At 36.5% G+C, this 25,446-nt stretch overlaps 3 protein-coding genes across 4 annotated transcripts in view; 2 read left to right on the forward strand and 1 right to left on the reverse strand.

Annotated features, from left to right (window-relative positions):
- Window positions 1-6,595, forward strand: part of LOC107595439 (voltage-dependent calcium channel subunit alpha-2/delta-2-like) — a 205,684-nt gene extending 199,089 nt beyond the window's left edge. Inside the window, exons 29-39 of the mRNA XM_016285843.1 lie at window positions 667-768; window positions 2,390-2,484; window positions 2,560-2,607; window positions 2,782-2,853; window positions 2,944-3,096; window positions 3,826-3,878; window positions 3,984-4,039; window positions 4,128-4,251; window positions 4,340-4,449; window positions 5,167-5,249; window positions 5,528-6,595. Of these exons, the coding sequence (XP_016141329.1) occupies window positions 667-768; window positions 2,390-2,484; window positions 2,560-2,607; window positions 2,782-2,853; window positions 2,944-3,096; window positions 3,826-3,878; window positions 3,984-4,039; window positions 4,128-4,251; window positions 4,340-4,449; window positions 5,167-5,249; window positions 5,528-5,635 (1,004 nt within the window). The 3' untranslated portion in view covers window positions 5,636-6,595. The remainder of the gene's footprint in view (window positions 1-666; window positions 769-2,389; window positions 2,485-2,559; window positions 2,608-2,781; window positions 2,854-2,943; window positions 3,097-3,825; window positions 3,879-3,983; window positions 4,040-4,127; window positions 4,252-4,339; window positions 4,450-5,166; window positions 5,250-5,527) is intronic.
- Window positions 6,596-10,736: 4,141 nt separating this feature from the next.
- abhd14b (abhydrolase domain containing 14B) lies at window positions 10,737-13,602 on the reverse strand. Of its 2 annotated transcripts, none has more exons than XM_016285811.1 (4): window positions 13,524-13,602; window positions 13,155-13,373; window positions 11,727-11,968; window positions 10,737-11,623 (listed from the first exon to the last, which is right to left on the reverse strand). In XM_016285811.1, the coding sequence occupies exons 2-4, from the start codon at window positions 13,351-13,353 to the stop codon at window positions 11,444-11,446; spliced, it is 621 nt and encodes a 206-aa protein (XP_016141297.1). In that variant the 5' UTR covers window positions 13,354-13,373; window positions 13,524-13,602; the 3' UTR covers window positions 10,737-11,443. The 2 variants fall into 2 exon arrangements, with proteins under 2 accessions (XP_016141297.1, XP_016141296.1); XM_016285810.1 differs by having other exon boundaries at window positions 13,155-13,427; window positions 13,524-13,596.
- Window positions 13,603-14,082: 480 nt separating this feature from the next.
- Window positions 14,083-25,007, forward strand: LOC107595414 (hepatocyte growth factor-like protein). The gene is made up of 18 exons (XM_016285809.1): window positions 14,083-14,192; window positions 15,614-15,758; window positions 16,876-16,991; window positions 17,137-17,251; window positions 17,976-18,112; window positions 18,197-18,317; window positions 18,495-18,613; window positions 20,127-20,298; window positions 20,833-20,963; window positions 21,527-21,629; window positions 21,717-21,853; window positions 22,017-22,049; window positions 22,137-22,251; window positions 22,344-22,421; window positions 22,515-22,661; window positions 23,012-23,118; window positions 23,740-23,879; window positions 24,567-25,007. The coding sequence occupies exons 1-18, from the start codon at window positions 14,138-14,140 to the stop codon at window positions 24,726-24,728; spliced, it is 2,133 nt and encodes a 710-aa protein (XP_016141295.1). The 5' UTR covers window positions 14,083-14,137; the 3' UTR covers window positions 24,729-25,007.
- Window positions 25,008-25,446: the final 439 nt, after the last annotated feature.

A 25,446-nucleotide genomic window follows, 5' to 3' on the forward strand; every position in this document is an offset into this window, starting at 1 on the left:
TAATGATCTCTGAGGCAATGTTTTCACAATGTAAAGTGTCATTGAAATAATATATTTAATTTGAAGAAAAAAATATTGAAGTAAAAATAATTTGTATAAATATTATATATATATATATATATATATATGAAGAGTTCATTTGCAAAAACGTATAACTCCGTTTTTTAACCATTTTCAAAAATCATGTTTTTTCATTGTGCATTGGGTTGGGTTAGTTGGGTTATTTTGATTAGGTTAAAAAATAACAAAAAATACAGCTAACTAACACAATAAAAACATAACATCATAAAAAACATGATTTTTGAACATTTGAAAAAACAAAGTTATCTGTTTTTGCAAATAAGCTCTTCATATATATATGTACTTACTATAATAATTACAATTAATTATGCATAATTACATGCAAGTAAGCCTAACCCTAACCATATAGTAGGTGCCTTTACTTTACATTATATTTTATTAATTATATTTTTTATATATAAAATATATAATCTGAATATAATTAATTAGCAGAATACACTACTCTTCCATTCTTTGATTCATTTACCAAACTCAGCTCATCCAATTAGAATCGTTTTAGGAATTACAGTATCATTTATATAATATTCATTTTATGGTTTAATAGTTTTCAAGAGCTGCTTTTTTTTGTTTTGTTTTGTTGTCCAGCCAATGATGAATCCATACTGAATCCAGAGAACGACACCATCGGCATTCTGGTTAGCACTGCAGTGGAGGTGACCATAGGAAACAAAAACCTGAAACCTGCAGGTAAAACGCAACTTCATGTTTATCTGAATATAATTAATTAGCAGAATACACTACTCTTCCATTCTTTGATTCATTTACCAAACTCAGCTCATCCAATTAGAATCGTTTTAGGAATTACAGTATCATTTATATAATATTCATTTTATGGTTTAATAGTTTTCAAGAGCTGCTTTTTTTTGTTTTGTTTTTTTGTCCAGCCAATGATGAATCCATACTGAATCCAGAGAACGACACCATCGGCATTCTGGTTAGCACTGCAGTGGAGGTGACCATAGGAAACAAAAACCTGAAACCTGCAGGTAAAACGCAACTTCATGTTCACTGTATGTGACTCGTGCAGATGTCTGCCTTTCTGGGGGAAACAAATTGTCTGGTGACAAACTGGAATTATTTGAGTGTTAGTATGAACAACAGATAGGGTCCACATGGAGGCCCTTTGAATCAGACAAATGGCACGTTTACGTGCACAAATGAAGACAAGATGTGGGATTTGAGATGATAAATCAATATGTTAAGAACTTCATTATAACTAATAGACGGTCAGCAGCTGAGTTTGAATACATGAGCTCTCTCAATATAATAAATCCAGAGACATTTAGCCATATTTGACTTAAACCTCTACAAATCGACAGTGATATGCTGTGCTTCCTCACTGAGCTCATGATCATCGCGTTACGTTAGGATTACCTGACATGAGGATTAGCAGAGATAAGTGCTGCTGTATGCATCTGTATGCATCTGCTCTGAACATTGTTGAAAAGTCAACCTGAATTATGTTGATGTAAATGTGTCACCAAAGTTAACTTATGTAGATGACAACACAGATTAGGTTGAAAATTAAACAAATCAGAAATGCTTTGCGCTGTATGGCATATGTATGTTATACATCATTTTATTAATCTTTTTATTATTGTATTTGTTGATAAAAGATTTCTATTTTGAATAACTGCTGTTCTTTTGAACTTTTTATTAGTCAAAGAATCCTGAAATCCTTGGTTCCAAAAAAAAAATATTAAGCAGCTAAATTGTTTCCAACATTGATAATAAATCAGCATATTAGAATGATTTCTGAAGGATCATGTGGCACTGGAGGTTGGAGTAAATCAGCTTTGCATCACAGACATAAATTATTTCATGGCACAATCGTTTTATGCGTATTTGGCGCCACCTATTGTTGTGGGTGTATTATTGACATGTCAAAGTCTAAACCCTGAAAATAAGGGTTTTTCAGATGTATTTCCAAGAAAAAAACATTGTCTTATATTCGGGTCAATACGGTATATTGTAGAAACTTAATTTTCTGTAAAGCTGCTTTGCAACGATTTGTATCGTGAAAAGCGCTATACAAATAAACTTGAATTGAATTGAATTGAATTGAATATAGTTTTTAAACATATATATATATATATATATATATATATATTTGATATATATATATCAAAACAGAAAACTATTTTAAATTGTAATAATATTTCACATTATCACAGTTATTTTTTATGTAAAGGGAACAGCTGCAAAAGCATTATAATTGTAAGATAGGTGGAAAATTCTGAAATGGTAAAGACCATAAAGGTTTTAGGGTTTCTCTTTCTCATTCTGTTTCTGTCTTGCATTCTCTTAGTTCTGGGTGTGAAGCTTGATCTTGAGGCATGGACAGACAAATTCAAGATCCTGGCGAGCAACCACACCAACAGCAACCGACAGAGCTCTCAAACGGTAAAATACACACCCTCTTCTATAAATGTATGCCTATACACAAGCTGCTCTAATACTGTTGCTTCTGTCTGACAGTGTGGACCCACCAGTGGCTGTGAAATGGACTGTGAAGCCAACAGTGATGTAAGAGACTCTTACTGCACTCAGATCAGTCAATACTGAGATCTATAGCACACATCCATACATTCACATCCATCCCTCTTTTCAGAGTTTGTCGATTGATCTAGTGAATTTCCATTAAAATGACTGATTAATGACGTGATGTGTTTACTTAAAGCCATCCGTCTTTCTTCGCAGGACTTGCTTTGCTATCTGATAGATGACGGCGGCTTCCTCGTCATGTCCAATCAGAAAGACTACTTGAATAAGGTCAGGACGTTCAACAGGAAAACAGTGATGTGAAAACAGACCGTTTTTGCTTCTGTTTTTCACTCTGTGCTCTTCCACTTCTGTCTGTAGATCGGGATGTTCTTCGGCGAGGTCGATGCCACCCTCTTTTACGCCCTCTATAACAACTCCTTCTACAAACGCAAGCAGTCTTACGACTATCAGTCGGTGTGTGACCCGGTGCCCAGCAGCAACACAGGGGCCGCCCCGCGAGGAGTGTTTGTGGTACGAGTAATGCCTACGCTTACTTGCATCCTAATAATACGATTTGAATCTCAATCGGACACCTCAATAAATCCAAATGAAATCTGATTGAAAGGGCTGGTATTGATTTTAAACGATACGTTAAATATGAAAATATTAGCTATGTAAACTTTTAACCCTGACTACTATTGTAATTGAATGCATAAACACTTTTTGCACGTGTGCAGTGCCAGGGTTTCTGCAGTTTTTCTGAAGCTAATTTAAGACCATGTAAAGAAACTGTAGGGAATTAATTAAAGGCAATGCAATATGTAAATCTAAATGTCTTTACTTTGCTAAAAAGCTTTTTCAACATATTTTGGATATCAGCTATTCTTATGCACTGTGCATGTGCATGCACTTATGTTTTGCCTGTGATGGATATAAATGCACATACAATTCATATTTGAATCATTGCATATAAACAGTACATTAGAAATCTGCAATTGGATTGGTTTACACAATGCTGTGTTATTGTTAAGTAAAATTACAACTATTAAAAGTCATTTTCATTCACTGAAATAAATAAAAGGTCATTTAAAATATTAATAATTACTATAATAGTATATAAATAATACTAAAATAACTGACTGAATTGGATTGAGGGATGAATAAATGGAAAGATGATAAAGAGATGTGTGTATGGGGTAGGTGTGTATTTGGACGGATGATGAACTGTGGCATGATCAAATGTCATGTGTTTCCTCTCAGCCTACTATTGCTGATGTGTTAAATGTTGCCTGGTGGACGTCAGCAGCTGCCTGGTGAGTCAATTATAATGACTGAGCTCAATGATGTAGTAGCTTTTAAACATGTGCAGACATAATGTGCTCACACTCAGGAGTGTGTGTGTGTGTTGTCCTCTATAGGTCACTGCTGCAACAGATGCTGTATGGGTTTGCCTATCAGAGCTGGTTCATGACAGGTGTGTGAGGTTTACTTCGATTTTAAAAGGTCATTGTTTAAGTAAATCAATAAGAAGACTAATCTAACGTGTGTGTGTGTGAATACAGATGAGGTGGATGCTGAAGGACTGGAGTCTAGAGCGACCAGCTGTGTGACCGTACAGACACAGTTTTACTTCAGTAACATCAGCAGCTCCTACAACATACTGCAGGACTGTGACAACTGCTCCAGGTCAGACCCACGGCAGTCATGCAGGCAGTATACATCACATATATACAGACTACAGGCTGTTTTTAATAATAATGTGTCTGTTTTACAGGTTAATTCATGCTAGGAGAATAAACAACACCAACCTGCTGTTTGTGGTGGCTGAAAAACTGTCCTGCGACTCCTGTGAAATAGAGAAACTGTCTCAGGTGGAGACAGAATGTATCCTTTGCCATAAACATGCATTTCTTGCATAGGTTTTAATTTGATGCAATGTACACTGCTGTTCAAAAGTTTGGGGATGGATGCATTTATTTGATCAAAAATACAAAACAACTTAGATGTGTACTAATATAATAACTGTTTTCTATTGTAATATATGTTAAAATGTAATTGAATTTTCAGCATCATTACTTCAGTCTCACATGATCTTCAGAAATCCTTCTAATATGCTGATTTGATGCTCAAGCAACATATCTGGATGCATTTATTTGATCAAAAATACAAAACAACTTAGATGTGTACTAATATAATAACTGTTTTCTATTGTAATATATGTTAAAATGTAATTGATTGCTGTGATCAAAGCTGAATTTTCAGCATCATTACTTCAGTCTCACATGATCTTCAGAAATCCTTCTAATATGCTGATTTGATGCTCAAGCAACATATTTTTTTATCAGTGCTTAAAACAGTTGTGCTGCTTCATATTTTTGTATAAACTGTGATAAATAGTTTTTTTTAGGATTTATTGATGAATAGAAAGTTCAAAAGAACAGCTTTTATTTGCAATAGGAACATTCTGTAACAATATAAATGGCTTTACTGTCACTTTCGATCAAAGTAATGCCTTCTTCCTGAACAAACATATAAGACATAAAAAACATACTAACCCCAAATTTGCTAAAAAGATGTTCCTTAATGCCCTCTGTTTCTCAGATAAAGAAACGAATACATGCGAGACAGTAGCCACAGCCCGGTATAGAAAAGGAACCACGAGCTGTTTCGACTACAGTGTTTTAGTAAGTACACATGCACATTTCCACTTGTTTATTCAAAGAAATATTCCGGAATATTTACAATTGAATGTCTATGGATGGCATAATGAGCTCTGTAAACTCCGCCCACAAGAATAACATCAGTAATGCATAACCACAACGTATATTTTTGACTGAAGAATAATTAGACTTAGAATATGTGCCTAAACAAATACGAGTTTCACAATTCTGCATTTAAACCCATCAGAACATTAATAGCGCATTAATAAACCAAAGCGTACGTTTCTCTGTCTTCCTTACAGGAGAACACATCAGACTGTGGGCGGGGTCACTCGTTCCGCCCCTCCCTCCTCACTTTACTCCTCCTTCAGCTCCTCCTCCTGTTTGTTCTGGCCCGCCCCTCTGTTTAACTCCATCCTCCTGTCCTCCTCTCCCTCCTTCTCGTCTCCTTAATTTCTCCTTTATCTCCCCGTTGCTCTAGTCATAAGTAATATAAAGGGACTTCCTCCTGCCCTTATACGGAAGCCCAGTCGTACTGCTTCATCCACTTAGCTTCACAGGTTGTTGCTTAGTGACCGTTGCAGAACATTGTCGTCTCCTGCCAATCAAGAGCATTTGTGGGAGGAGTTTAAAGTGTCTTTACGAAAACAGGAAGCTAGCGATGTGAACACCAACGGCCATCTTGGACCAACGAAGAAATGGTGGAAACTGACACGGACTGTTCCCTCCTGCCCTTGCGGCCGAAAGGGGGTCTGGTTTCGTTTGACTCCACCTCTAAAGGGGAAAGGTCATCCTCATCATCCTCATCTTCATCCTGTAACCCGTGTCGCGAGGCTACGGGGCGTTCTGACGCCGTCTAGCTTCCGGTAATAAGAAAATAACCGAATAAGAGCAGAACTTTAAGCGATTCCCAAAAAATATCAATAACAACATGTGAGTATTAAAAACATGCCTCCATATATTAGGGTATTTAACGAGAAAGAGAAGACGATAGATGATATTTATTCAATTATCTTTTGTTTATTTATGCACTATATCTACTTCTTGCCAAAACGAGACTTGTTGTGTGGTCTAATTTTTCTAGCCAAATTAGGAGGTAAGAAAACCACAGAAAAAGAAAGTAGAGAAATTAAAGAGGTATCACACCATTCCTTCATCAGTCACAAGGGCTTCATAGATTTATTATTTCTATTGATATCACAACCCTGATCCGATTAGGTTAGGCTTTTTATTTGTGTTTATTATTTTTATCACAAGGTAAACTATATGAATGCCTCAGTAATATAATATTTGCAGCTAATATGTAATAGCATGTGTGCATTTTTAAAGGACCAGTTCACCTAAAAATGTGTAATTTATTTTATTTCATTTATTTATTCCAAACCCATATGCTGTTAGTTTTTCACCAAATGAGAATTTTTTTAAGGATCAGGTTAGTGACCATGATTTCCAGCTCAAAAAAAAAAAGTTCCATAAAAGTCCATCAAAAGCAGTCTGTATTAGGTTTTCTAAAGTCATATGATAGTTTTGTGTGATGAATACACCAAAAGCTATCGTATGGCTTCGGAAGACTTGGACTATCGCATATAAATCATATGGACTACTTTTATTTCTCTTTTGGAGCATGAGGGGTCTCTGTGAAGTGTTATTGAATGGAACATATTTAGGTGAACTGTTCCTTTAAATAAGATGAGATGGGATAATGAAGAGATTTTTGATGGCTTGAAATGCAGTTTGAGTGTTTTTAGCGATGATATCTATTTGCAGTCTCTGTAATTCTGTGCTGTACAGTTTTTCACAATCTCAGAATGTCAATCATATATTGCATCTGATCACATCACAACACATGCTGTTTGTTTGCGCCATTATTTGCACTGATGGACTTGTCTGTGAATAGTAATAGTCACCATGATCCTAGTCAATATGATCATTCATGTAGAAGAGAAATGTTTTATTTTTCATATATACATAAGGGCCCAAACATATCTACTGTAGATATGTAGGCTGGATTAAATGTTCGATAACACATTGATGCAATTCAAGCATTTGCATCTGCTTGCATACTTGAATATGTTTCAGGCCTCGGTATCAGTCATGACATTATATCTTATGTTGAAATGTTAATAATGTGATGAAACTTAAGCAAAATCCCTTGTTTTGGGCCCTGCATCGACCTTGTTTTAGCTGTGCCTTGATGCACTTTTATATTGGACAGCTTCGCTATCAGTCAGTTTAGTGCAGGAAAAGTCTTTCATGGGCCTTAAAACTCACAGGTTGTGTTCGACATAGAGTACTATCATACTGCATACTATATTCTTCATACAATTTTTTTTTTAAATACTCATTAATATTCACTAATGAACATTTTTATGCTTTGTTCTGGTCACATTAATACAATATTTACCATGTTTAGCCTCGGCCAATTAAGACAATTTTTTATTTTACCAAAGTTTGTTTAAAAATGTCTGGTTAAATAATCACGTCAAGAGTGAAATAGTTGAGATAATCACAGTTGATATTGCTTCCGGTCATTCATCACATTGGAAATGGCAGGTCAAGTTGAGTTTATTGCATTGTGGGTTACTGTATTCAGTATTGCATGTATTGTAATGCATATTATGACAAATGTAGTTGCTCATCAACTATTCTATACATCTGGAAAACCCAGTATGGTTAGTATGCTATTCTGAACGCAGCCAGTGCCTCGAAACATCGTCACCTGACTGATATAAGGGAATGCAAATTTAGAGTATTATTGAGCCGCAGTGTTTGCCATAACCTTCAGTTATGACAAGCACCTTATGCATTTATTTTGTCAACAAACGGAGCTAAATCTGAACCTCTCTGACTGATTCTCAGTTGCACGTTTGGCATTTTAGTCACCATCACCTTCAGTGCTCCTTTAAAGCTCCCTGGCAAGACTTTTTAAAAATGGCCCCTCGTTTTTAGGATTGTCTTTGTAAGAGCTTCTCACGCATTCAATCCTTGCTACTGAGTTTTGTTAAAGTAGGTGTTGGGTTTGAACTGACTGCTCTACATAACCTCAGTCCATCTCTGGCTTCACAATTACTGCTGTAGTTTATTTGTCCGGTAAATAGAGCGAGAGTTTATTTGAGGTTTGCTGATGATTGAGGAGTTGAATCTGTGTTTGCCGTTATGTGAAATAACTGTGAAAATAGATGATCTTATGAGAAGTATTTTGAGAGTATTGTCAGTTGTTGGTGTTGAAGGAATGATCTGTGTCAAATGAATGTTACATATCTGTCTGTCTCGAGGCAAAATCTATTAAAGCCTGTTTTAGTCGCCTGTGCAGTTTTAAAAGACAGCACTTAACATGTTAAACATTCCCTCTATCTGTCTGTTTAAAGAGTTAGTTCACCCGAATTGTATCATTTATTCACCCTCATATCATTCCAGACCTGTATGACATTCTTTCATCTGTAGGAAACAAATGTATGGAAAGGACATCTCCATTTGTTTTATGAATGAAAGAAGCTCATACGACACAAGGGTAGAGTAAATAAGAATTCATTTTGGGTGAACTATTATTTATTTTCTGTCAGGATGTCATGTATTTTATACTCGCCTTATTTGAGAGGTGAAAATGCATGTGTGATGCTAGTGGAAACTAATCTTACGCCACTCGGTTTGTTTGTCATCCACCTTCAGAACTAATTGGTTATAGAGAAAATTAAAATATATATGTTAAGCTTCATTCAGTGGACTGTACATATCACTAATATTTGAACTTGAATGCAATCCTCACTCATCCTGACACTATCACATATGACTCCTGTTTATAACCCAGAATCCATCTACAGTATGAATATATATTTTAGACCCTACTGAGACATAGAAATGGAAAAACCCCATTTCTGAAATATAAGTGCAAGGTCATATGTGGTACTGTAATAAGACAAAAAACAAACAAAAAAACAAGTTTTAAAAAGACTGTTTAAGCTTCAGTATGATGTGCGAAGTTTAAGGGGATAGGTCACCCAAAAATAAAATATAATTTACTTACCCTCAAGTTTTTCCAAAACCAATAATAGGCAAATATAAGTGTTTTCATATAAACCATAAAACATATAGCAACCGGGGGCTTTCAGGCTCTTAAAAGGACATAAATGCTCAATAAAAATATCATAAAGCTTGTCCATATGTCTTGTGAACTATATTACAAATCACTGAGAAGAATTTAAGTTATTCATAAAAAAATGGTTCGTAATGACATGAGAGTGAGTAAATGATGACATAATCTTAATTTCTGGGTGAACTATCCCTCTATCTCACAATTTTAATGGTGAAACATGTTAAATGGCTAATGTGTACCTCTTTCTTTGCCTGATTATGGAAACAATCTGCAATTTTATTTCATATCAGGGCAAAGAGCGCTCCGAAAAGTGGAAATATGCCTTGTTCTTTATTCTGGTGAGTTGTTTTAAAACTTTGCCACACTTTTTTTTTTAATCATTCTTTTTAATTATATTTTTGGGGGAAAAGTGTGTAATTGTCTTAAAACTGGAACACTGTCGATGTACAGGGGCACTGAACTGCCCTAATTAGGGAAACGCATTTTGGCAAGACACTGCGATTAAATGATCATGAATGTGTCGGTCTTGTGTCACAATTCCAAGTACACTGTGGAACAAAAGTCCTTGTTTTTAAGTGGTCTGAAAGATTTGCTTTTGCCAAAAAAAAGAGAAAAAAAATAGTATTCAAAAAGAAAAGCTAAAAAGAGGAAGCAGCTTGCGCAAGGGGAGGGGCCTGATGTATAACCCGCCCACTGGGAGGAGTCATTAGCTCAGACCCTCCCCTAGCCCCTCCCCCTCCAAAGCAACATCATTGTAGGCGCGTTTCCATCAGTGAGACGTGTGTATGTGATTACGTAGTCTTTAGTCTGGTGCTCCGTGACAAATGTGTACAAAAAAATATATATTTAAAAAAAAAGCATACAAAGGAAACAATTTAACATGAGTGAGGTTTTAAAATGTATCAATGATTTAAAAAAAATAGAAACAGTACTGCTGATAATACTCATGAGTTGAGGTCTGAAATCATGTTGAGCGTTTTTCTTTCGTTCGTTTATTGGATTGTGTGTTGGGGGCTCAGTGCCTCGTCTCTGGGTCCATGTTGCTCCATTTTTTTGTACAGACAACAAAAAAAAAGAAAATTTGTAAAATATTGTGTCTGTGACTCCTTGTAAAATATTTTCAAATTGTTTATTACAGAGAATCAGTTATTAAATAATGTTCATATTTTTCACTTCAGTGCATTGTGTAGTGGTTATTTTTCTGATGCAATCAACATGTTATAGAGCAGGGGTGTCCGAACTCGGTCCTGGAGGGCCGGAGTCCTGCAGAGTTTAGCTCCAACCCCAATTAAACACACCTGAAGCAGCTAATCAAGCACTTATAGGCATACTAGGAACTTCCCGGCAGGTGTGTTGAGGCAAGTTGGAGCTAAACTCTGCAGGACACCGGCCCTCCAGGACTGAGTTTGGGCACCCCTGTTATAGAGGCTCATTAGAGATGCATAAACACGTAAATGTGATTCGAAGTCATTGGTCCCTATTTTCACACGTGTAGCATCATAATAATGTATTATATTATAAAAACCTTCTTAAAGTATATTCAATGATTCATTTCTATTTATCTCTTTTGAAAGCAAAAAATTACTATGATAAAGCTAAATAATAAAAAAGTTGAGAAAAAATACACTATATTGTCAAAGGTATATTGACAGGCAGCATATAAAAAAACACGAGAATATTGCATCCATTTCTGAATTAAAAAAGAAAATTCAAGATTTACTCCCTTTTATACATGATTTGTGTTACTGATTTTGAACAATTATTCCTTGCACACAATTTGAAAAAATGGCTCTATTGGTAAGAAACACCCATTTTTCACAGTCTAATCAGTTCCCAATGGATAAAATCAAGTCCCATCCTGTGATTTTCTCATTGACTATCCTCTTTCACTCAGATGTAGATAAATTGGGTTGCAAACAGCATTTCATGTAAACTTTGGGTCTTGAAAATGAAAAGCATTGCAAATAATAGCACAAAAAGCCAATTAATGCAGAGTTGCATAGAAAAAAGCTAGTGTTTTTGACATGATCAGATAAGTATGATATTAAACGTACTTCATATTGATCACTTATGTCATTAATGTTTAGATTAGTACACTTTTACACTATTAGGGTTTTTAACACGATCACAACAGCTGTAGGAAGTCCAGGACTGCCTTATGCCAGGTCTCTGGATCATCAAGAGAACAAGGATGCCCCACCCCCTTCATTACCACCACTTTGTGATTGGGCAGATTCTTCAGATTGCTTAGCGACGCTTCCCCGAGCTGAGTGTCCTGGTCTCCATAAACTATAAGAGCTGGAGTCTGTACAGGTACATAAGAATGAGCATCACTCATTTTTAGCACATTTTATAATAGATGGGTGTGTGTTTCTGTTTGTTCTCTGACGGACTCATTCCTGTCTCACCTGCACGCTGCTGTACTGCTCTGCTGTGAACTTCTCTGTGCAGATGGGAGCTACAGGGATGTAGGCCTTGACCTGCTCGGAGTGCTGGAAGAGGAACGGCAGCGAGTACATGCCGCTGAGAGACGGGCTGATGATCACCACGGGGCCGGTCTGCAGAGCCTCACACACCTGTCTGAGGAACACACCTGGAGCCAGCTGACCCACTGGAGCCGGGGCCGGAGCCGCCTTAGACTGACCCAAACCTGAGGGAGCAACGGCACGGACACAAACAAGCGGGTTTAGAAGGAAATCTGTTTTAGTGAAAGATAGGGAAAGTTCTCATATTATGCTGGTCCAAGTTATGAGCTTATGTATTGTGCTAAGATTGCAGTTAATGTTTGCCAGTTTGTTAAGAGTTGCTGAAATGGATCTATATAGTAGAAGAGATTTTTTTTAAATACTTTAATATAAAGGCTGTTAAATATTATCATAATTATTTATAATGGGTAAATTTAATTATAATAAATGTTATTTTACCATATTAACAATATGAATGAATAAAAGTAATATATTAAAATACTAACAAAAAGCACTATGGTATTACAACAGGTTTTGGCATGGTAAATTTATGGTAATTTTGGTAAAAACAAAATTAAAATATATAGCATTTTATTTTACATATGGAATAATACACTATAGTTTTTATAAACTATATTTTATATAGTTTAAAATATAATATTCTACATATTAAAGGCTATTACCGGCAGCCATATCACCCTGTAGCCCAAGACTGGTTGCCCACTGAAGCTAAGCAGGGCTGAGCCTGGTCAGTACCTGGATGGGAGACCTCCTGGGAAAACTAGGTTGCTGCTGGAAGAGGTGTTAGTGAGGCCAGCAGGGGGTGCTCACCCTGTGGTCTGTGTGGGTCCTAACGCCCCAGTGTAGTGACGGGGACACTATACTGTCAACAAGCACCGTCCTTCGGATGAGACGTTAAACCGAGGTCCTGACTCTCTGTGGTCATTAAAAAATCCTAGGATGTCTTTCGAAAAGAGTAGAGGTGTGACCTCGACATCCTGGCCAAATTTGCCCATTGGCCTCTGATCATCATGGCCTCCTAACAATCCCCATATCTACTGATTGGCTTCATCACTCTGTCTCCTCTCCACCAATAAGCTGGTGTGTGGTGGGCGTTCTGGTGCACTATGGCTGCCGTCGCATCATCCAGGTGGATGCTGCACACTGGTGGTGGATGAGGAGATACCCCCTGACAATGTAATCATACAAAAGAGTCTGGCTATATTCCATGCATGGTAATAATATGTAAATACCATGGCACATAATTATGGTAATTATCCAGTACTATGGCATTTTTTAAAGTACCATAGTATTACCATCTAATATATGCACTCTGTAGCGTGGTATGAGCGCAGTGTTTCTGAAGCACACCTGGCAGGTCGATGGCCACAGCTCGGTCCCCCGCGGCAGCTAAACTCTCCAGAGTCCCGATCCTCAGACAGTTCTCCGACGAGAACCGGATCCCGTGCAGCAGCAACACGCAGAGTCTGGCACCGCTCGACGGAAGCGCCTGTCGGTAGAACAGCGGCTGATCTCTGCAGATCTCCACCAGAACCGAGCCTTCAGACATGATGATACCAAACCAAACCTCTGGAGAAACACACAGGAGCAAAGTTCAAGAGCTAAACACGTTCGCGTTGATTTCTGCAGAGATATATAGAAAGTAGCTAAAGTTAGAATACGTTACAATATAAAGTAGCCTGTTCCACCAATTAATTTTGTTAAAGTTTAATAATTCACCTATGAACCGGAGTAATAGTCAGATCTTTTTGTACCAGAGTAAAGTGCTGCAGAGGTTTGAGTCTCAGAAGATTCTGTCAGTTTTACCAGAGACACACTGACCTCTAGCTCTGACAACTATTACAACCTCCATAACCGCGCCACAAAACAGTTTCCTCACTCACTGCCTGCCTGGTTCAGTGTTGCCAACTTAGCAATTTTGTTGCTAAATTGAGCTACTTTTCATATTGACATTATCAGAGTAGGGCACAGGGATGCTCACTTCCGCTTGGAATTTATGTAATAAAAAGTAGGCTAGTTATTTATTAGTAATAGTAATAGGAGTATTTAATTAACAAATAATGAACAAGTAATTTATTATTACCTCAAATTGTAAGTTATTAATAATAATAGGCTTTGTTATTATTATTGTTATATTCTTATTAGTTTGTTTTTGGCATATGTTTGAGGTTAAGAGTTGTTTGCTTTAGCCAAATTTATTGGGAAATGTCCTGTTCTATCAGGTCATCTGAGGAGTAAACACACACACACACACCCTTCATCAATTCTTCCAGTCAAAAAGAATCAAAGTCCTCAGATGAGCTCTGCTGTTGGAGTAAAGCAGCTCTTATACCATGACTCCACTCTTCTTTCTCACAGCTCTGCTGCTCTGGCCTGACACAGTTCATGGTAAGATCAATACTCTCATAATTAATGAGTTCTTATTTCACATGAAGTATTTTGATACATTTAATATTGTTGTGTTAATATTGTTGTGTTTTAAGGTGAATTGTTTTTAGACAGCCTAATTGATTAGGCTCCCAAACAGCCAGCAAACCTATGTTACTCCATTCTGCTCAAACACCACAATACTATAATAAAACTACACTCTAAAAAATGCTGGGTTAAATACAACCCAGTGCTGGGTAAAATAGGGACAAACCCAGCAAATGGGTTGTTTTGACCCAGCGGTTTGGTTAAATGTTTAACCCAACCTTCTGGGTAGTAACCCAACCGCTGGGTCAAAACAACCCAATTGCTGGGTTTGTCCCTATTTTACCCAGCACTGGGTTGTATTTAACCCAGCATTTTTTAGAGTGTATGGTTAGTATTATCCAACACTGCCATAAAACAAAATTACAGACCGAATATGGGTTAATTATTCATATTTCCCCATGAGCTGATTCGCTACAGTTTCCTAATCTTTAAGATCTTATAATAATATAAATATTATTTTACAACTACAGTGATATTTTGGCTGAAACTATGGTTGCCATATGGTGCACTCTAAAAAATGCTGGGTTAAATACAACCAAGTGCTGGGTAAAATAGGGACAAACCCAGCAATCGGGTTGTTTTGACCCAGCATTTTTAGAGTGTATGTTTTTAAAGAACAGACCAAGCTATATAAAGAAAGTTCACAATAAAAATGAGCTAGAGAGATTTATTGCAGCGGTTTTCTTGATATTTGAGTAACTCTTACAAACATTCCATGTGGAAAACATGGAATTACCATGGTAAATATCAGTTGCTATTGGACTCGCACCGTATTCTTGTCACATTTTATGTTATTAATGGCCCTTTTTCATCAATGCGTACAGGCACATATTCATATAGATGTTTAATGAATTTAAACATAAGCATGTGTGTACAGCTGTGGACTGCTTTCTGTGCCAGTTTCTGTGTACTGTGTAGTTATTTGGGCATCACTTCATGATCATGCCATGCCACTGGGAATATTGTGGAACAGATGTAGTTTACAGATCCAAAGGTCATGTGTGTTTAAGCCCCTCTAAGGACACGCACACACACACACACACACACACACAAGGAACGTTACAACATTTAAACCTGCACAAAAAGTTTGCTATTCACTAACAACATGCCAAAAAAGGTTACTTTATTTTTTTTGTAAACATGGTACTGTGGCATGTTTTGAACATGCACTGTAAACATTTTTCATGTCATTGTTTTCATCTAATAACTTCTGTCACAAAAAACTCCTGTCATTTCTTTTTGGTTTTGGGTGTTTCAACTTGATTTTCTTTATTACTAAATAAATCCAAAGTGGTCAAATGACTAGTGCATCTTTCTGATGTGTGTTTTCACAGCATTTCGCAGCGCACTGAATGATTTCCAGCGATCCGAGGGGAGAGAGCTGGTCCTGAAATCCTGGAACGTCAACCGTCTGACTGAATTTCCAGGAATCACTTTGGAGGATTGTGCTAAACGCTGCACAGAGAGTCCAGAATGCAGGTCTCATATCCCCACTTCCCTGTCCCAGCATGCGCTGCATGTATCAGCTTTACACCCAAAATGTAATTCTCTTTGTGGTTGAATGATTAAAAAGGCATAAGTTGCCTTTTTTTTTTACAAACAGTTTCATTTGTTTAGTACTTATTTCCTTATTTTGTCTGTAAATGTGAGTAAGAAGTGTACTTTAGCATATATACTATATAAGAACTATATACTTTTAAATAATATAGTAAAGTGCAAACAAAATCTAATGTTTTCAGACATTAGAATTAAAATATATTGCTTATTGTTATATGTGGTAAGAGTTTATTTTAAGGACCAATTCTCACTATTAACCAACATGCATATTACTAGCATATTGGCTGTTTATTATGCAATGTTTATTATTATTATGCAAGCCGAGAGAGAGAGATTGGTTGTTTATTAGTACATCTTAAGCACATATTAATGCCTTGTTCTGCATGAGCATATTTTATATCCCTTAATCATAACCCATACCTAAACTTAACTGCCTTAATAACTATTAATAAGCTGCAAATTAATTTATTAATAAAAAATTGTCAATGATAGTTAGTTAATAGTAAGAATTGGACCTTAAAATAAAAATAAATAAACATTTATTTTAAATGCAATTAGTTCAACTTAGCTTTTTTGACTTTATATGTAATTTTGTCATTACTGCTATTGTCTTTTGCAATTTTGTACATTTAAAATGTTAACTTTAAATCTAATATCAAATAACACACTACAGTTAAAATTACAATCAAATCAACTCATTAAAATAAGTGTACTTCCTTAAAGCATGACAAAGTTTATTAAAACATAATGATTTAAAATGAATTTTAAAGCAAGACTTTTAATTTGGCATTATTACAAAGGTCACTTTTTAAAAAGTGCTTTAAGAAACAGTCATGAGATTGTCTGCTTTTAAGCACACTTAAATGGCCTTTTATTTCATTAATATTATCAGCAAGTGCAAATCATTTAAAAACACACTTTAAAATATATATTTTAAGATTTACAGCACATTACAAGTCCACATTGAATACACTTAAGCATGTTTCTTTTTCATAAGGGAATAGAAAATGTATTTCTGATGTATTTTTGAACTTTCCAGAGCTTTTAATTATGAGTTTCGTCCATCTTTGGTGTGTAAACATCTGCCCTGGGTGGGCGACGGAGACAATGCAGACGTCAAGAGAAACGTGAACTGTGACCTTTATGAGATGAAAGGTGACAAATTGATTCTCAAAATGTTTTTCAGTAGATTTTGAAAGTATTAGACCGTTTGAAAGATTCATCAGCCATTAAAAACCCATATCGCCTAAGCACCACTTGATATAAGTGCCACATGTTCATATTGTTCTCCTGTACTCAGTCTATGTAAGGAAGTGCATTGTGGGTAAAGGAGAAGACTATCGAGGGAAAGTGTCGACGACTAAGAGTGGACGAACGTGTCAACAGTGGTGGTCCAAATTCCCTCATGATCACAGGTATGAGATCAGACATGGCATATAGTATGTTGCACAAACTTTATGTAAAATATCTGTATGTGAAGTATGTTTTTGAATTATTATTTAACTTTAACATAGCAATACTTACTAAATAATTTCCTTTGTATGGAGTCCTGTGTATTAAGAACGTGAACAGGGTCAGTTTCATATTGACAAAAGCAAATATATTAGCAGTTTTTGTTAAACATGATGTGATTGCATTCAACATCCCATTTAAATGTTTGGAATTGGTAAGATGTTTTTGAAGGAAGTCTCTTATGCTCACCCAGGCTGTACTGATTTGATCAGAAATGTCAGTAATATTGTGAAATATTATTATATTGTGATATATTTCAAAATGTAATTTATTCCTGTGATCCGCAGCTGAATTTTCAGCATCATTACTCCAGTCTTCAGTGTCACGTGATCCTTCAGAAATCATTCAAATATGCTAATTTGCTTCTCAAGAAACATTTCTTATTGTTATCAATGTTGAAAACAAGTTGTGCTGCTTCATATTTGTGTGGAATCTAATGCATTTTTTCAGGATCCTTTGAAGAATAGAAAGTTCAGATAAACAGCATTTATTTGAAAATGTCACTTTTGATCAATTTAATGCATCCTTGTTGAATAAACAGTAGTGTATTTATTTTACTTTAAGATCCTTTTAATGGCTGAATGTACAACTGCGATATTAGAAAGATGTCACCACTGTTTGGAATAGATGGACTCCGTCTGCTACTAATGGCCTGGAGCTCAACTATTGTCGTAATCCGGACGGCGACCGCATCGGACCCTGGTGTTACACCACTGACCCTGAACGCAGATACGAGAGCTGCGACATTCCCCAGTGCAAAGACGGTAGGACGGCCAGTTACACATGTTTGCACTGCAGTGGTCATAAGCGGTTTGTTCTGAGCAGATGTTTGTATGTTTCTCCTTTAGAGGTGTGCATCACTTGTAATGGAGAAGACTACAGAGGTCAGGTGGATCACACAGTGAGCGGGAAAGAGTGTCAGAGATGGGACCAGCAGTATCCGCATCAACACATCTACCAGCCAGAGAAGTAAATATGACATAACCATGTACCAAAGCACTGAAATCAGAATATAAGCGCAGTGGATATCAATATATCAGCGTTTCTGTATCTGCGCTCGAATGCTGCAGTATGGCAATGCATTTTAATCATGTGGTGTTGCAGTGATTTTTAGCAGATGCTGATATAATTATGTAAAATAACCAGGTATCCTGATAAAAGTTTGGATGATAATTATTGCCGTAACCCGGATGCGTCTCCGGTGCCCTGGTGCTACACCACTGACCCGACGATGGAGAGAGAGAGCTGTGATATACGCAAGTGCCGTGAGTATTTCTGCTCCTTTGCAACAAGGATATGATATTTCATTTCAGGGTATTTTAGATGTTTTAGGTTTTTTGTAATTGTATGACTTTTGTTAATCACTTTGTTCTGGCCATGAAGATAGCCTTGCTGCTGACAAGGTGTAAAAAAAATAACTAATGAATTAATTGTATGCTTTTATGAGCCTCTAAAACTAAATAGGCACTGGTAAAACAACCATACTATAGTAAAATGCTATCAATACAGAAGAAGTTACAGGTCTGTGAGAGCCAGAAATCTTGCTTGTTTGTAGGTGACCAAATACTTATTTTACCGAGGAATTTACCAATTAATTCTTTAAAAATCCTACAATGTGATTTTCTGGATTTTTTTTTCTCATTTTGTCTCTCATAGTTGAGGTATACCTATGATGAAAATTACAGGCCTCTCTCATCTTTTTAAGTGGGAGAATTTGCACAATTGGTGGCTGACTAAATACTTTTTTGCCCCACTGTATGTTGCTTGCATATAGGTTTTTTTTTTTTTAATGGTCTTCATGCATTATGCATTGAACAAAACATGCATTTTATAACCACTGTTATTTTAGTATAATTACTATAGTAATATAATATTAATATTTTTGAATCAGTTGTTATTGTTATATATTTAATCTGGTTTAATTTTAGTTAAAGTTTTTGTTGTGTGTGTTTGTCATTTCGAGCAGTTTTTTATGTTTGTAGAATCGCTATTACTTTTTATTTCAGTTTTAGTTTCATAGTTTTTGTTTAGCACATCAAGTTAAACTAAATCAAGTTAAGAAATGTTATTTTTGCAGTACATCTATTCCAGAGGCATTTCTGAAACATTATTTTAAAGTCAAAGATTATAGAGACACACAGCAGAGAGTAAACTGAAGAAAAACTTCAAAAAAGAACTTCTAAGTCCATTTATGATTCAATGTCAACTTTAAAATGCTCGCACAACACTAATAACCTTTAACAGTCATTTGCATTCTGTTAGCAGTGCATGAATTTCAATCTCCATGCAAATCGTTTGGATTATTATTCATTCATTCTGTTTAAAGGACACAGATCTTCATCTTCCTGGGGACATTGCTGTCATTTCCAATCGCGTCAGTGCTGTTCAAAAAGACAACTATATAATTGAAAGTCAGAAACTCGCATATGGTGTTCTGTTTGAGAGCACAATGTTAATAACAGTTTATTGCATTGGGTTCACAAGACAGATGACAATATTATTCTTTATGAATATGCAATGATTGATCCGTCAGGAGCTGGTATGACATTCACACAGTTGAGTTTCCAGTTGCTGGAATCTATTATTTTCTGTCATTGACACATGATTGGACAACAAATTACAGCAAATTCTGTCCAATATACAGCCATATTTACAACTAGTTACATCTCTTCATGTGATGAAAATGATCAGTCAATGAGTTGTCTTTAGTGTCTTAAATGTTTCTCCTACATGAATTTCTTCCTCTTTAACTCGCCTTCTTTCTTTTCCGTCCTATAGCTGAGTCTCCCAAGCGCCGTTTTCGCTCCGGCTACACCACTAATCGTTTCCGGGGTCGTGGAGAAGATTACAGGGGCAAAGTCAACGAAACAACCTCTGGAATCCCCTGTCAGCGCTGGGACGCCCAGAAACCCCACGAACACCCTTTTTCCCCCAAAACCTACGAGTGCAAGTGAGTTAAAGGAATAGTTTGCACAGAAATTAAAATTAGCCGGAAATTTGTACTTACTCAGGCCATCCAAGATGTAGATGAGTTTGTTTCTTCATCAGAACAGATTTGGAGAAATGTAGCATTCCATCACTTGCTCAAAAAAGGGTCCTCTGCAGTGAATGGGTGCCGTCAGAATGAGAGTCCAAACAGCTGATAAAAACATCAGGATAATCCACACCACTCCAGTCCATCATATAGGAAGTGTTATTACGGATTATGGACTCGTATTTTGGCTAGAAGCAACAGTTTAAACATCTTAATGATGGATTTGTTTCTTACAAACTCCAGTTATTCACAAGATGTTAATTGATGTACTGGCGTGGTATGGATTATTGTGATGTTTTTATCAGCTGTTTGGACTCTCATTCTGACGGCTCCCATTCACTGCAGAGTGATGTAATGCTACATTTCTCCAGATCTGTTCTGATAAAGAAACAAACTTCATCAGAGCTGTATAAATTGGTTGATTGTGACTCTCTGTCTTTCCACCTTTAGGGGTCTGGAGGAGAACTACTGCCGTAACCCGGACGGTTCAGAGGCGCCCTGGTGTTTCACGTCTCTCTCTGAGATGAGGACAGCTCTCTGCCTGCAGATCAAACGCTGTGCTGATGACATTGAGGCTGAAGGTACAGTTGCGCCCGCTAGTGATTAAAAACATCAACTACAGTTTCATTTTTAAAGACATTTTGACTGTGTGTTGTCTTTGTGGGAAGAAAAATCAATGCACACTTCATGTGTACTTAATATGCATATTGTATATACACTACCATTCAAAATTTGGGGTCACAGAGCATTTCAAATAAATGCTGTCCTTTTGAACTTTCTTCTTTCTTCTTCTTCTTTGAAATGTATCAAGGAATACTGAAGAAAATGTATTACCATTTCCACAAAAATATGAATCAGCAAAATCAGAAATGTTTCTTGAGCAGCAAATCAAAGGATCGTGTGACACTGAAGACTGGAGTAATGATGCTGAATATTCAGCTTTGCATCCCAGGAATAAATTACATTTTACAATATATTCACATAGAAAACATTTCACAATATTGCCATTTTTACTGTATTTTTGATCAAATAAATGCAGCCTTGGTGAGCAAAAGAGACATCTTTCAAAAGCATTAAAAATCTTACTGACCCTGAAATTGTAAATGGCGGTTTAAATAACCAGGTTTTCTTCTCCTTAAACTAGATTGCTATAATGAAATCGGCAAAAACTATCGGGGTGTTGTCCGCAAGACACGTAAAGGTATTCTCTGCCAGAAATGGAGCGTCAATACACCTCACAAAACCAAGTAAGAATAAAATCCCATTCTTGTTGGTCTCATTTAAAGTGGATCTAAAGTATACCTGCAAGGGAATTTATGCACATCTATTTGCAGGATAAACCCCAAAACACACCCAGAAGCCAACCTGACTGACAACTACTGCAGAAACCCTGACGGAGACCATCACGGGCCCTGGTGCTACACCACTGACCCCAAGACTGAGTTCGACTACTGTGCCATCAAGCAGTGTGGTGAAGCATCATGTCTATAGACTTATAGAATAGTCTTATTTAATAATACTAATTAAATCATTTATAATACACGTATTATAAACAATTAATGGTAATATATTTAAAACAAATATCATTACTGATTAATTAAACTATATTTTTGTACTTCTATGTGTTAAAATAGCTGGAGAGAAAGTGCCAATCATCGGGCCAACAAGTAAGTCAAAAACAACATACAGTGAACAATGCAGACTCTGATGTGCACGACTGTGCTTCTGACTTGCCCTCCACTGTGTGTAAAAAGCGGAGGTTGTGTTTAACGAGTGTGGGAAGCGGGACGACCGGACTGTGAAGAGCAGGTTAAGAATAGTGGGCGGCACACCTGGAAACTCTCCCTGGACCGTCAGCCTTCGAGACCGGTTAGTCGTACTATAATCCGTCCAAATTATGTCACTTTAAAACAGTGTTTCTTGTTGACAAATATATTTGCGGCCACTGCATGTCTTCTCAGGAAAGGAAATCACTTCTGTGGAGGTTCTCTGGTCAATTCCAAATGGGTGATCAGCACTAAACAATGCTTCTCATCCTGGTACCTCAACCTTCTTCAGTGATTAATGTTCAGAGTTGGACAGTTAAGGGTGTTTTATTAAATATGCACATGCTTGTTGGTGAATGTATGCAGTTATGTGGACCTCACGGGATACAGTGCTACGATGGGCACCTTGTTCCGTGATCCAAAGGAAGATGAACCGGACAGACAAACCATTCCTCTCACTAAGATCGTCTGTGGTCCTTCTGAATCCCACCTGGTCATGCTTCAGCTAGAAACGTACTTCATATCACACACAAACACAGCAATTTACAACATGCTTTGGTTCTACACTCTTAAAAATAAAGGAAGAGGTTTTCGATGCCATAGAAGAACCAGTTTTGGTTCCACAAAGAACCTTTTTCATAGTATGAAGAACATTTAAAAAAAAAAATTTTTTAACTTTTTTGCACTATAAAGAACCTCGGAAAGGTTTCATGGGAGTTAAAGTTTCTTCTTGGAACCATCAGTGCCAAATAAACAACCTTTATTTTTTAGAGTGTGCAGCATTCTTTGGATGCCATTCTTTAAAAGTGTCTTGACTCCAAATTGGCCCTCTAATAAACACATATCTGGCTCTTCTCCTGCAGTCCTACTCAGTTTAATGAGCGCGTGTCTCAAATATGTCTGCCTCCTGAGCGCTACATCGTTCCAGAGGGAACCATCTGTGAAATCGCTGGTTGGGGAGAAACAAAAGGTGATACGCTAATCTGTTTTATCTATAATACCTCCTATTATACACTATTGTTCAAAAGTTTGGGTTCCGAATTGGTTTATTTTTTTAAAGAAATTAATGCTTTTATTCCTCAAGGATGCATTAAATTAATCAAAAGTGACAGTAAAGACATTTTGTGTCTTGAGCAGCAAATCAGCATATTATTATGATTTCTGAAGGATCATGTGACACTGAAGACTGGAGTGATGATGCTGAAAATTCAACTTTGATCACATGGATAAATTACTGTTTACAATATATTCAAACACAAAAAACTGTTTTTACTGTATTTTTAATCAGCCTCTGTGAGCATAAGAGACTTGTTATTTGGGTTTCCAAGTTGGAAACACATCTTGTCGCACTTCTCTTAGTATGAAGCTGGAAATTTCTACATTGAATATAACACATTATTACCATCCATCATATATAACTGGATATGATTTTTTTTGTAAAGCAGCATCTGGTTAGATGTAAAAGTTGAATGCTAAAAAAACTCTGCAGTAACATTCAGCATTCCCTCTTTGCACATATTTTCTGTTCTCCATCCATCGTTTCATCCTCTTTCGCTTCCCCTCACTGATCCTCTCTGCTTCTCTCTCTCAGGAAAGGGGGATGAGACTGTACTGAATGTGGCTCAGATGCCTGTACTGAGCAATAAAGACTGTAACCCATATTTCAAGGGCCGTGTCCGTGAGAATGAGATTTGCACTATGCCATTCGTGGCCGGAGTTGGCGCCTGTGAGGTAGATGTGTAAACTGTTTGTTTGTTCTCCGTCCGTTTTAACACCATATATGTTATGAATCACTAATAAAAGTATTGCTATGGATAATTTGAAAGAAAAATAAGAGTTTATTATGTTCTGACACAAAAAGCAATACTAAGTTCAAATAATAAAATGCAAGTAACTTTATAATAAATCAAAGTTAGTACATAAATAAGCTTTTAAAAAGAAGGTTGTGGATGTCAAACGCTTTGTGTTCAACCATAGTGTATACTCTTTTATACACTGTAAAAAAAAAAAAAAATTTAATTGTAAAAAGATCGTTGGAGTATGCTCATCTTTTAATTTTAAGCATTTTTGTATGAAAAACTATTTTGGTTGGGTTCATCCATCTTTTGGTAGAAAATTTGATTTAATCCTTTAATTTGAGTTTTTTTGAGTTTTTTATGATAAACAATTTTGGTTGGTGTGCAAAATCTGGTTCCTGAAGTAAAACTAGATAGCCACTGATCTAGACATTGCTTAGCTTGCAGAACGCTTGCAAAAGCTTTTAGAGCTTCAAACATTTCCTTTCTATGCGTTTGTGCGGCTACGCTAGTTTTAAGTTCTGTTTTTGCAATAGATGTAAGTGGGGATTGTGAAATGAGTAAGACGTGCTGGGTGCAGGTGCGATGTAACGTTCTTTTTTTTTCTTTCTCGCTCTTCCAGAGAGACTATGGGGGCCCTCTGGCCTGTCAGAACAGTGACTGTTGGGTTCTAGAGGGAGTCATCATACCAATGCGCCGCTGCGGACACGCCGGCCAACCAAACATCTTCATCCGTGTGTCTTTTTATGTGGATTGGATCAAGAAGGTCATGGAGATGACCTGACGACAGAAAAACGTACATTGTAACATGTGACAGCACGTCTTTTAGCATACGTTTCAAACTCCTCAATCTTCTATAAGCTATAAATATATTAAGTACTTGGAATGATATATACGTAAAAAAAATACTGTTTTATAAAATTATGTATGCTTTTTTGTAACATTCTGTATTGGGGTTTAATTTACATAATATGTATGCTTTCATTTGTGAAATATATAGATATACAGGTGCACATATATTTACACTAAACCTGAAATCAGTCTGAGCTATATAGAATTTTGTATATTTTATTATTAATAAAGTATTCAAAATTCTGTTTTTACTCTTCAACATTCTTTTAATATGTCCCATATTACATCATGTAAAACATGATAGAACCATAGTTTGCATGTATATATATTTCGTGGGAATAATATCATGGTACTATGATGGTTTTTTGGACATGAACCATGGTATTCTTGGACATACCATATAAGTATGGCTACTTGATTTTAAGTACCACGATATATCAAAACAACAAAACTACCACCACGATATACCAAAACAACAAGTCGTGGCCTAATGGTTAGAGAGTCAAACTCATAACCCAAGATTGTGGGTTTGAGTCTCGTACCGGCAGGGGAGTTGAATGTACAGCGCTCTCTCTTTGGATGGGTTAAATGCAGAGCACTAATTCCCAGTATGGGTCACCATACTTGGCCACATATCACTTTACTTCATA

This window comes from Sinocyclocheilus grahami, unplaced genomic scaffold (genome assembly GCF_001515645.1).
Source record: "Sinocyclocheilus grahami isolate Dianchi unplaced genomic scaffold, SAMN03320097.WGS_v1.1 scaffold202.1, whole genome shotgun sequence".
NCBI classification, from domain to species: Eukaryota; Metazoa; Chordata; class Actinopteri; order Cypriniformes; family Cyprinidae; genus Sinocyclocheilus; species Sinocyclocheilus grahami.